A 13,227-nucleotide genomic window follows, 5' to 3' on the forward strand; every position below is an offset into this window, starting at 1 on the left:
TATACTTTGGCACTGAATTACAGTTCATTTCATCCTACATCTCACTGTGCACTATATTTCCTGCCTAATTTTAACCATCTGCTTTCTGAGAAATAGTGGTTCTTGAATTAGAATTAATTCTGTGGGTACTTATTTTGGAAAAAGACTTACTTTTTTATAAATGGGTTATGACTATCTGAAAATACTTGGATGTGATGACTTGAATAATTTATGTACTGAGCCTCCCAGAGTATAAAGTTTATGCCCAGAATATTTTTGGAAATGGAAAGTTGTTTGAAACTGCCAGATTTAAAAAAAAAAGATACAAGATAATTATGGTTGTGTTCCCTCTTAGATATTGTTTTTCTTTCCATAATTTTCTAGAGAATGAAGATCTAGAAAACACCAAGGTCATCTCTCCAGTGGCTTCTGCCTCTGATCCAGAGCCCCATTCCTCACCCTACAGGTAGGGATAGCAACTGCTTTGGATAAATGCTTCTAGAGATTTTCTCTTCTGAGATAAGGAATTGATGAAAGAAATGGACAGTGACATCAAGGGGGAAGACAAGTGAATGGTTTTGCCATTAATTAATCAACCCTTAAGTGTATTTAGGGCAATGCCAGATCTATTTCAAGTTATAAAATGTTCTTTTACTCTCAGAAAATAAAACTGTAATGAACAGTGTAGTGTCTTTATTTATGTTCTCCTGAAGACTATGTTCAAATGTGAAAACATTTGAAATGGATCCCAGGTGGACTTTCAAGAAAATATGTGTTTGGTTTTTATTCATAAAATGCACACACATACACATACACTATTGGAGGCAGTGTTTTATTATGTAATTTTCAGATTCAACCATTATGATCACCTTCAAGTTATCATTCTTAATTTCCCTCTCTGTCCATCTCATCCCCCCACCATCAGTGATATTAGAATATATAGCAGCAAGTTGTACTGAGCCCTAGAATGAGTGGACACACGAAATATTAATGGAATAATTAATGAAAAACTGTATCTTGGAGAACTTTCGCTAGTGGATATCATAGTTCCACGATCAGGGAATAGCACAGTGTTGTCAAGCAGAATGGAATGATGCTCAACCAATTGAGCTACACCAGCTGGGCAAAATTCTATGACTTCTTGAGTAGTTCTTTCTTCTCACCTTTGTATATGAAATAAAATTCTTCCCCCCAGAATTTAGATGATGAAAGATAATGATTAATATAGTTGCTGATAATAATATAAGCCACACTTCATTGAATCTTTTTCTGTAATAATGATAAAATTGCCACTTTTTATTGATATTTATATTTGCTCAGTACTATTCCAGGTGTTAAAATGTGTGATCTCATTTAATCATCATAGCAACTCTCATTAAATAAGTATACCTATTGTTTATTTTCAGATTAGGAAAATCAAACAGTGAATTCAGTAACTTGCTCCAATTTACCTAGCTTTAGTTTTTTTTTATTCTAAAGCTTAGTCTCATAATTATGGATAGAAGGGTTTTGAGTTCTATGCTTAGAGCTACTAGGTTACTGTATATAACACTCCTTTTAGAAGATACGGCCTCCTCAGGCTTTGATTATTTGAGATATTTCATGTTCTCATCAAATCCCCTGAGAAGAACTTTCCATCCTGCCACCACCCTTTTTCTGTTGAGTTGAAAGATCTTTGGGGGATGGGTTTTGGCACAGAACTGATTTTTCCTCCTAAGAATAAATACATTTTTTTGAGTGAGGAATATAGAACATTCTAAGAAAAAAGAAAATTTAATTTTAAAGTTTTGTTTCTAAAATCTAGTGTGTGAAGAAAAAAACCTCTGCAATCATGATAATTAGTGCCTGAAGTTTAGTGTTTGTGTTTTGTGTGTACTGGAAATGGAAACGGCAAAACGCTCTATCTTTTCTAGTGAGGCTGGCCCTGGGCTGGCCCTGCTGGCCCCTCCCTTTGGGTTGGCCTGCCTGTTCCGGGTCAGCACAGCCAGAGGCTTACACTGGGAGTGTTTTCTTTACGTGGTTTATCACTGGCATCAAGTGATTTGCAATTCATCTTTCCCAAAATACCCTTCACTGGTATTCTTCAGAGCATAAAATGCTAATGTGAATGTTAAATTCATGTGGCTGGTGCATGTCCTGTGTAAAATATATATTTTTAAATAAACAGAACCGTATTTGTGCAAAGTATTATGCACAAAGGCAAAGACACTAAATTTTAGATGCCACATACTATAAGGGCAGGTTAATGGTCAGATTAACTCTTGTCTCCTCACATTCCAAATATTCCTCCTTTGTTCCCAAACAAAAATTAACATTCATTCAACAAATAATGATTGGGGGGGCTGCTGTTTATTCATGCAACAGATATTTATTGAGAGCCTGCTGTGTACCTGGCACTGTTCTAGGCACTGAAGATGCCACAAATGAACAAGCAGTCCAAGTCCCTGGTCTCATGGAGCTTATATTTTAGTGAGGGAGGCAGGTAGAAAACAAGTATACCATAGAATTAAGAATCTATTTCATGGAATCTAAGTTGCCATCAGTTGTAAGATGAACTGCTACTTTATGTACCAGCAAGAAAGAAAAAATGCCCGATAGTGAGTCTAATAAGAGACACCCCCCACACCCCCACACACACATGGAGCTCTGGCTCAACAAAAGCCTGCACCTTCTGTGAAAAGACAAATGAGCGGGAAATCCCCTACACAGCAAAGGACAACAGGGAACCGTGAAAGTCTCAACCTTGGCACTGATGAGGGCAGGGCAAAATATGTCCCCTGAATATATGAGCCACAAGTTTGTAGTCACCAGTTTGTTTCCTAAATTCACTCTGCCCGTCTGGTCTAAACAAACCCTTAAACAGAACCTCAAGGCAACTCCGACTCCGTTGGTAGTGCTCCCGGGCTCCCGCACCCTGGCAGAGCAGATGCACATCTTCTGTGGAGGGACTCATGCCAGCCCAGGCCCCAGGCAGTTTGAAGACATCACCAATTTTTAGGACAGCCCATATTTCAGTTGTGTTAAAATGTGAAAACAAATATGCATCTTACAATCAACAAAATATGGTACATAATATGTCAGGCAGTAATGAGTGCAGCGAGAAAAAGTGAAGCGGGGGAGAGGGGGCAAAGAGTGATGGGCCAAGGAGGGGAGAGCCATTTTATACTCAGTCATCTGGGAGGACTCCCGAAAGTCATGGCTGAGCAGGAACCTGAGGGAAGAAGCCAGAAGGTAACTAGGGGGAGGGGATTCTAGGCAGAGGCGACAGCAGGTGAAAAACCCTCAAGTGGGAGAGTGCTTGAACTGTTTGGGATTCTCAAGACATTTGGAGGCCCTTGTGACTGGAGTGGATTGGGCAAGGTGAGAGGGGGTCATTCTAGGAGAGACAGGGTCAGAGTGCAACTCCTAGCGTCAGAGTGCAAAGGGCCTTAGGGTTCCATGTGACAGGCTTGGGTGCAGACACTGTGCACACAGAGGGAGTAAGACCAGTCCTTGTTACCAAGCTCACCTAATTAGTGTCAAGAAATAAGAAATGGACTGTAATTTCTGGGTTTAAGAGGATAAAATAGACTCACACATAGATCAATTTACAATTTACACAGGATTACTCAAGCAAACCCATAAAAATCAACAGTATCCATAGCTAATTTTCATAATAACTACCTTTTGTTTATTCTGAAGGAGGTTGGAGTGACTAGGATATTTCAAAAGATGGCTCTGTTTTATCTAAAGAAGAGAGAGTTTATAAGCTAGGAGTGGGTTTTCTTGTTTGCATTGAAAGGAAGAAAGAAAATGAAAAAAAGAAAGAAAAAAGAAACTGACAAGCTCCAAAATAAGCCCTCTCTTTCCCATGTGGTTAAAAGTACTGTTCCCCAGTCATTTACTCAGAGGAAATGATGCCCTAAAGCAGCAGTTCTTAAACCTTTACGCCCCAAAGAATTTTTATTTATGTGGGTTTACTATGTTTACTATATTAGAAATTAAAACCGAAAAATTAAAAAAAATTATTACTGATTCATTTAAAAAGAACAATAACAAACTCATTACATATTAATATAAATAACATGTTTTTAATGAAAAACAACTGTTTTCCAAAGCAAAAATAATTTAGTGGGAAGAGAGATGCCATAAGTCTCTGTAATGTCTGCATAACAAAAGACAGTTGGGTTCTCAGATCTGCTTCTGCATTCATTCTGTGGCAATATCACATGTAGCCTCCAGGAAACTCCACTGTCTGCTCTTGAGAAGATGACAATGAAAAAAGACAAATCATATTTTAGAATTTTTATGAAGAAGTTTTGACTTCACAGATTCCCATGAAAGAGTTTTAAGGACCCAGGGATTCCGCAAGATACTTTGATAACTGCTGCTCTGAAGAATCCATGCCTCCTCTTGTTGGAAACCGATCATTCCCAAGAGACCTGGATGTTGTGCTGCAGCCCTGGCGCTTCACGCACTCTCTAGTCTCTCTGGAAGCCAGGGAAGATGGAAGCGAGCATAATTATTTTCTTGCTTCTTTAAAATAACTATTCAAATAGATATAGTTCAAGCCATCAGGATAATAGATTAAAAAGAAAAGAAAGTGATTCATGACCAATTTTAGTACCCTGTGAGTTGGGTGCAATATGGAGATCTGTGACAGGGTTGCAAAAGGTAGGCTGTGTGATGGCAATGCTGAAACCCTGTTCCTGGGATAACTGTGGACAGGGATTGCCTTGCTAATCAGCTTGCATTTTCTTTGTCTTGACGATCAATTCATTTTTTTGCTTTTAACCGGTGACTTTATGTGTACTGAGATTCTATCTCTGGTTGAAATTCTATGTGGAACAAATGGCATGGGTCCCAGAGAGAGGAATAAAACCAGACCTGCAGTCCATCTCAGACGACTGAGCTATGTATTTACCATGGTTCCTGGAGCCTGGGGTGTGGCTTTGTCCGTCTGTGGGCCCTCATGTACAGTCACCACTTTATATTGGCCTCGTTCAGCCCTGGGCAGCGGTCAGCTAAATTGACAGGAGACCTGAATGCCAGAGGAAAGCAGGGGGTGTGGGTGTGTCCTTTGAAGAGTGTTTTATTGCTGAATTTCTCCAGGGCTAGTGTGCCTTTTAAAAGAGTCCTTGAATAACATGTTGTCTTCCTCTGAGAGGCCGCAGATGGTACCTCCAGTGAGCGAGGATGCCGCGGAAGATCTTCGGAAAGCAGCCAGTGCCTTGGAGGCTCAGACCTTGGTGGAACAGAAATTGCGACCTACAGACCAGGGCCAGGTCCTCAACAAGGTAGGAAGCACATTCTCACTCTCTCTTTCAAAAGGAGGAGTTTACAGTACCAGAATCTAGGTATATATGGATGGACTGGAATTAGAAAGCACTGTGGGTAGCTCCCAGAATTCTCTTTGCTCTTTTTGGACATCTCATTTTTAATTACTTGGCGATTGATCATGTGTATCTTCCACAGGGCCCATCAGTGTATCAGTAGGCACCTATTTAAAAAATGAAGCGTTAGAAAGAATGTTTACATGTTGTCTGGAATCTCCTCAATGTGAGGAGCCTAAACCATTGGACTGTGTTTCACTCTCACTTGTCTTGTGGTGGATCTACGGTAAAGATTCTATAGAAATGACATTGATAACAGTGGTGTTCTGCCATGGAATAATGGGTTGTTTATATCATTACTAACATCTGTATATATAAAAGACTAAGCGACCATCCAACCATCCGACCGGTAGCTATGACACGCACTGACCACCAGGGGGCAGATGCTAAACACAGGAGCTGCTGAGCTGCGGTGACTTGGCAGTGGCGGTTCTTGGGTGACGCACCCTGGAAACAGAGAGAAGGGAGCCCGATTCCAGGGTGTGTCACCCAAGTACCGCCTTCTCGTAATCTGGGACCCCTTGAGGAATGCTGGAAAGCTGGTTTCGGCCTGATCACCGCAGGCCAGGCCAAGGGACCCCACCTGCCGGAGGGACCCCGCTCACTGCGCAGACGCCCTTTGAGCTGTGGTGCTGCCCTTTGAGCTGCGGTGCTGCCCCAGGTGTGGCCAGCCAGAGAGGGACCGCAGGAGGTTGACTCCAGGGCATGTCCAGCCCATCTCGCCCAGTCCTACCCCATGGGCCACCTTCTAATTAATTTCCTTTCAGTGTGTACGATTCCATGCACCGGCACTAGTGTATATTATAATAACAAATGGTATTAGTGTCAGTAAAGACAATGGCAAACATTATAATTACATTTGTATAATGTGTTAGATTTTATAAAGCATTTTATCCACAATGCTTCATTTACTCCTGAGAATAACCCTGTGAGATAGGTACCATATATCCCCACTTTACAGATGAGTAAACTGAGGCTAAGAGCTATTAGTGACTTTACTAAGGCTATGTAGCTAATCAGTTTCAAGCTAAATCCTTTGTTTAGCCTTCTGGAAAAGGAAGGATTCTTTTAAGCAAGTTAGCCACAGTCTGATTCATTTCATTTAGTAATGGAGTTAAGAACTGGAAGACTTATTCTCCAGAAACGGGTAGTATGAGAATATAGTTTGGGGGGTTACAAAATTTATTTATTTCTTGCAAATATAATTCTGGTCTCTTAACTGGACCGCTGTCTCACTGATGTGTTCTCCCATGTTGGCAGTAGGTACTGGTACACTACTTGTGTTACCTGCCGACTGCTTGGAAAAGGAGCAGGAAATTCAGGCGTAATAGCATGAAACAGAGGAACCCTAATCTGAGTGATTTGAAGTGAGACCCAGTCGGGAGAGAGTGCAGGCTCCTGCATAGGTTGTCGAGGGCTTTGAGTATCGAGTGACATTTGCACTCTTCCATGCAGGTTAGATGTCTGACAGCAAATACACTGTGTAAATGCAAATCCTGGGGCTGGTCTAAGGGGAAATTATAATTATTTATAGAACACTGATGCTGGATGAGACAACCGATAGGATCAGACAGACAGATGGACAGAAAGAGACAACAAACTGGATTCTCTCTGCAGTGCTTTAGTGAATTGATTGACAGTGACCTGGATGGGACCCTTGAATGGGAACTGTAGCAGGAGGACTGTGTGGCGGAATGAGAGTTGAGCTAAACCCTGGGTGCAAGAGCTGTCATGAGTGACGCTGTAGGGAGGTACTGTGCAGGCCAAGCTGAGACCGAGGCATGGCCCAGAGAAGCTGCTGATGCACAAGTTAGGAGCAAGCTCTGAGGATGTTTGTGGGCAAGGATTCTATAAAGTGTCTTGAGTGGGTAAGTTCCAAAGGGTAGGAGAGAACACATCTTTAAATTAGGGAACACTTTGGTGGCATTAAAATAATTAGAATTTATTAACAACCTGTAGCTGGAAGAAAGAGAAGGAATGGTGACTAGCACATTAAGCTCTGAGTTGGGAGAGTGGAGGTAATTGGGATCTGCCACTCTAACATGTCCTCTAACCGGAATTGTTGTCCAGATGGCCAAATATCAAGCTCCACAGAGGTCTGGGGACATTGTTATGATCCAGTCTGAGCACACGGGAGCTATAGATATTCTTTCGGCTGACTTGGAATCTGCAGATCTTCTGGGGGACCACAGGAAAGGTAAGACCTTTGGGAGGTGGTTTCTCTGATTCCAGCGGGTACTTAAGAGAAAGGCAGGCAGACAGATGAGATGGAAGGAAAGAAAGAAAGTGACTTGTGAAAGGAAGTAAAAAAAAAAGCCAGTAGAAAGAATGCCTTTGACTATGACAACCTCCCTAAGCAAATGCCAGGCGTGGCAGCATTTCCTCCTGGTTCCTCTGTAGTAAGCTGCCTGTCCTTTCAGTCTCCCCACCGCTGATGGCTCCTCCCTGCATCTGGACCTTTGCCAAGATGAAGGAATTCAAAAGCAAGCTGGGCAAGGAGAAGAACAGCTGCCTGGTGGTGAAGCGGGGTGAGGTGGTGACCATCCGGGTTCCTACCCATCCAGAGGGGAAGCGTGTCTGCTGGGAGTTTGCCACCGATGACTATGACATTGGCTTTGGAGTTTATTTTGACTGGACCCCTGTAACCAGCACTGACATAACTGTGCAGGTCAGTGATTCGAGTGAGGATGAGGATGAAGACGAGGAAGAGGAGGAGGGGCTTGAAGGTAAATGTAACTTGAACATAGTTGGCAGTTTCCTTTCCAGGCTCAGCCTACTATCTAGTGACCACTTCCTGTGTTGTGCCAGTCCTCCTCTTCCTCAGAATGTGGGAGAGGAATCCCTCCCAGCATCGCCTGCTAAGTTGAGCAACGCAGGCCAAAGTCAGACCCTCAGAGAGCATTCGGGAGGGATTGGATAGATGCCTTAGTGGAAGCGTCTTTTCCTTTTAATCAGTACCTGCTGTTTCCCCAACATCTCCCTGGGGACAGGGATGGGACAGGGGCAAGGAAACAGGTGGGTCATTGCTATTGTGTATAGAGGCAGTGTTATTCAGATCACACATAAACCTGAGATTATTTTTCACTTATCGCATAGTTTTACGATATTTGCATTTATTCTTGGCCTAGAACCATACTGAGTGATTATAATTCGCTAAATGTACCCATAGTCTCCCCCCTTCCCCCAACAGATGGTCACAGCTGGCTGACTACTCTTTGCTTTTTTATTTATTTATTTATTTATTTTCTATTTTTTTAGATATATTTTATTGATTTTTTACAGAGAGGAAGGGAGTAAAATAGAGAGTTAGAAATATCGATGAGAGAGAAACCTCGATCAGCTGCCTCCTGCACACCCCCTACTGGGGATGTGCCCGCAACCAAGGTACATGCCCTTGACCAGAATCGAACCTGGGACCCTTGAGTCCACAGGCTGAAGCTCTATCCACTGAGCCAAACTGGTTAGGGCTACTGTTTGCTTTTTTTTTACGCCTGGAGCAGTTTTAAAAGTAGTCTCTGTGCTCCATTCTAGTTGTTACTTGCAATACCTTCTCAGGATGGTCCTGGGGCACTTTGGGGGGTGGGGACTATAATATAAATTTAAGCATTAGTTTTAGTCCTCGATTTTCCTGTATCATCTTAAAATCAATTCCTTAACTTGCTTCTTTGTGAACAAGCAAGTCTGCAGGGAAATCGTAAGTTATTTAGGGAAGAGGAGAACCTCATATCTTATTTGCTGCTCTTTAGGAGGCCAGCTGGAAGGTCTAGGTCACTCTGTGCAGTGTGTTTGTCTGCTTTTCCTACCTCCATTAGCTAGTTCGTTCCATGGTTGAGTGAAGGATGTGAGAATCATCCCTTCTAAATATCTTTCTCTCCCTTGTTAATGTCTGGACACTTCGGGAGCTAGGTAGGTTCCATAAGGATAATCCTCGTTTCTCAGTGGAGGCGTTACTGGCATTTGGGGGGGATGCTAGTTTGTGAGGCAAGTGCTGTCCTCATGTTTAGCACTCCTGGACCCTTGGGTCACCCAGATATTTTCACATTCCTGTAGGAGGGCAAGAGCATCCCCCCTGGGTGAAAGCCACTAGTTCACCGGGTCCATTCTCTTACCTTCATGTAGGACTTACCTGTGTTCTCTGAACTCATGTCCAGACACTCTGCTGTTTTGCTCATGCAGACCCTGTCCCAGCCGGAGATGTGGAGAGAGGCTCCAGAAGCTCCCTGCGGGGTCGCTACGGGGAGGTCATGCCTGTGTACCGGCGGGACAGCCACCGAGACGTGCAGGCTGGCAGCCACGACTACCCCGGGGAGGGCATCTACCTGCTCAAGTTTGACAACTCCTACTCCCTGCTTCGCAACAAGACTCTCTACTTCCACGTCTACTACACTAGCTGAAGGCCCGGGGGACCGGGCAGGCGGTGTTTGCTGGCTGAGCAGGCTGCCAGCTGGTGCCTCTTGTTTCCGACAGGCAAGAGCTCGAAGTGGAGCATGAGGCTTCTGACCCTCATGCCCTGCCTGGCATGCCTGACCGTTGACCCCACGTAGCTTTGCCCACTCCTCGGCTTCTGCAGGTGGTGGTGTAGTGCCCCTGTTCTGTGGTCCATGACTCACACTCTTCTTGCTTCAGACTCCAGCAGAATCCCTCTATGAAGGCGCCCATCAGGCAAAAGCCTAAAAGCAAGTTGGGTGTTGCCTTCTAAAAATAGGTATTTGGTACAGGATTGCTGCTCTCTCCTCTCCCAGAGCCTTTATTGCAGATGCGTTTGGTGGTACCCACTCTCTTTTTGCAAGTGCTGAGAGAGGGAAAGCACACTGTCCATGAAGGAGCCCAGTTCCCTGGCTGGAGAAGGCTCTGTCCAGCCGCTCACCACTGCCATATTCCTGCCTGCCAATTCTTCATGGTCGCTAGCACAGGCTGGGAGCCCTCACGGCCTATGAGGGGCGTTATTAGTCCTGAGGGCTCGCCTCTGCCTCTTTGCCTCCTCTTTTTCCTTTCCTACGCCTGTGTGTTCACCATCACAGCAAGGACTTCTGTGCAATCCAAAGGGATGGTCACTGTAACCTTTCTGGGAAGAAAAGCTGCCTCCATAACTTCCTCTTTCAGGAGGCAGTGACCCATACTAAGGGCACCCGTGGTTGAAGGGCAAAGGGTGCCAATTAGGTACTGGATTGATGCCAGAGCCCACATCTTTGAAAGGCAAGTGTTACTAATGTTTGTTTGTTTGTTTTTTGTATAATCAAAGACGGGGTATTATCTTAGAAAGAACGTTAAAAAAAACAACAACACCATCCAGATTCTCACCACTTTTTTCTTTCTTTGGAGTAAGAATGTTATTTAGAAGCCAATCAGACTTCCAAAGTTTCTGTGTTTAGGTGTCTTGCATCGAGGGCTTAAAGCTTTTGATGTTCAGAGTCTCTTAGGAAGGGTGGTAATGAGCTTCACTGTTGCTGCTGATCGGATGTGTTCTTCACCAGGCCAGACCTTGTGTTTCCCTGGTGATGGCCTCTCCCACTCTGACCCTGAGGCCCAGGAGTGCCGCAGGCTGCTGCAGCCAGCAGTCACCACAGCAGGAGGGTGGCAGGGCCTCTGGCAGAGAAGGGACCACTGTGATTGTCAGTACCTCCTTGTTCTTATTCCTGTGTCAAGTCTGTTACTGCCTTAGACTTTTGAAGAAAAATTAGATTTATTTATTACTTTATTTATTTTTTTTTAGCACATTTCATTTTGTCTTTGAAACAGTTTCCATCTGTTTCTTAGAAGACTTACATCTGCTCTGAGCCATTGCGGCCGCCTCCTCTATGGAGTTGATGATTTTAGGAGAAGCTGGAAAGTGATGAGTGCCCATTCCTGCACTCCAGTCCTGTGATGCTTTGGGAGGAATCTGCCCCCTTCTGAGCTGGATGATCTACCCCAGCATTCCCTCTGAGGAAGTCTAGGTTGTGAGGAAATCTGCACATTTGCCCTGGGTTGAGTACAGAGGACCTGACTAGCCAATCAGAGTTGTCCTGTGATTCCCAAATATCAAAGTCTTTTTCTGCAATGAGGAGTCACCTTCAAGATGATTTCTCTGGCTCATTCCTTCCTTGTGTGGGTGCTTCGCACCAGGCCTCCCCTCCCTATTGGAGCAGGAAATGGAAGACCAGGGCTCCTCACAATAGGTGTGTAGTAGCATCAGCTACTACATGGACAAGGAGCGGTACAGCCTGCACCCTCTGTTCCCCTGGGAGCAAAGCCCAAAGTAGGGTGGGATTAGTGGACTGCCATAGCATCCCCGTCCTCTGAGCAGCATCATGCCGCCATTATTTTATATATGAGTGCATTTTGTAGAGGATTACACTGGCCAAAATTGATAGACCTTGTAAGAAATTAGAAATTATTTTAGTGACTGTCTATTTGGGCAGCGAAAAGCCAACTTGCTGTGCATCATCCCATCAGATAGCTGAGTGACCACTCTTTCATCACTAAAGCTGAATCATGCCTTTGCTAACATAATCTTTACAAAATAATTTTCTACTGAGCTGTTCTCCAGTCAGCCAAAGCCTTGCTTATTTTTCTTGCTTATTATTAACTTCTGACTGTCTCTTAAAATGGAGCTGCCAGGCCGTAGCAAGCTCCCTGGATAAACTTACTGTGTATTTTTGCCGTGAGAGTCTCTGTACTTATTTTCGTTGGGATCTTAGTTCTGTTGCATCAGGGAAGCCTGAGGGACTTGTTCCCATAGCCTCTGTGTGCCTCTTACTGTCTGGTCACTTTTGAAGTCCTGGATATTGTTATATCTCATTCTACACTGGTGTTTCCCTGACAGTCAGGGTTTCTTTGTTCCATTTGCACAAATAGCTGACAGAAGGTATTTTTAAAATTCATTCACTATTCTCATATTAAATTTCTGAAATTATTGTACTGTAGGAACAAAATATTATGTACTGAAGCAAAGGTAATTACTGAGAATTTCACAGCCCAGCAAATCCTAAGAGGTAGTTATTTCCTTAGTCTCACCCTGTCCAAGTTTACAGAACCAAACAATGAAAAGAAAATCCTTTGTTTTCACCCTCACCCTGTCCTCCAGAGCACAGATAAATATTAACAAACAATCGAAAGAAAGTACGTCATCATAGGAGAGAGCCTGGAATTCTCTACACAGAGTGGCCGAGTCCTTAAATTTCTTCATTTTGTTTGGTTTTGCTACTTTGTTGAGAGATGGGGCTTCTAGATAGGAAGACATGTTTTTTTTTTGTTTTGTTTTTTTTTTTTTTTTTTTTTTAATATTTTTTTTTTTTTTGTTTTTTTTTTTAAAGATATTTTATTGATTTTCCACAGAGAGGAAGGGAGAGAGATAGAGAGTCAGAAACATCGATGAGAGAGAAACATCAATCAGCCGCCTCCTGCACATTCCCCCACTGGGGACGTGCCCGCAACCAAGGCACATGCCCCTGACCGGAATCGAACCCGGGACCCTTCAGTCCGCAGGCCGACGCTCTATCCACTGAGCCAAACCGGTTTTGGCAGGAAGACATGTTTAAAGGGTTAATTTCCCCCAACATTTTACAATGACAAATTTTCAGCAAAAATTTAAAAAGGAAGATATAGTAAACATCCTTATGTATACCCCACCACATGGATTTAAAAATTATAACCTGCTAATCTTTAGGCAAAGATGATTTTACCATTCTGTTCCTTTTGACAAGTGTCCAGTTAGCCTGTGTTCCCTGCACAGACACCAACTCTCCTATGTCAGGAGTTCCTGGATCTTTGCAGACTTGTTTCATGCAACATGAGTTACCTGGGAGGCGGTCCTCATAAAAGTGTTCCCTGGTCTCCCCCTTTCAGACTCACACTGTATTGCCCCTCTCCCTCGGTCATTTCTAATGTTTTCTTC

General features: G+C 43.5%; 1 protein-coding gene across 1 annotated transcript; it reads left to right on the forward strand.

Annotated features, from left to right (window-relative positions):
• The first annotated feature begins 314 nt into the window (after window positions 1–314).
• On the forward strand, window positions 315–10,628 carry TMED8 (transmembrane p24 trafficking protein family member 8). Its single transcript, XM_014534730.1, has 5 exons — window positions 315–445; window positions 5,126–5,255; window positions 7,422–7,548; window positions 7,772–8,077; window positions 9,528–10,628. The coding sequence occupies exons 1-5, from the start codon at window positions 315–317 to the stop codon at window positions 9,743–9,745; spliced, it is 912 nt and encodes a 303-aa protein (XP_014390216.1). The 3' UTR covers window positions 9,746–10,628.
• The last annotated feature ends 2,599 nt before the right edge of the window (window positions 10,629–13,227 follow it).

The sequence above is a fragment of the Myotis brandtii genome, unplaced genomic scaffold, assembly GCF_000412655.1.
Source record: "Myotis brandtii unplaced genomic scaffold, ASM41265v1 scaffold132, whole genome shotgun sequence".
Lineage (NCBI taxonomy): Eukaryota > Metazoa > Chordata > Mammalia > Chiroptera > Vespertilionidae > Myotis > Myotis brandtii.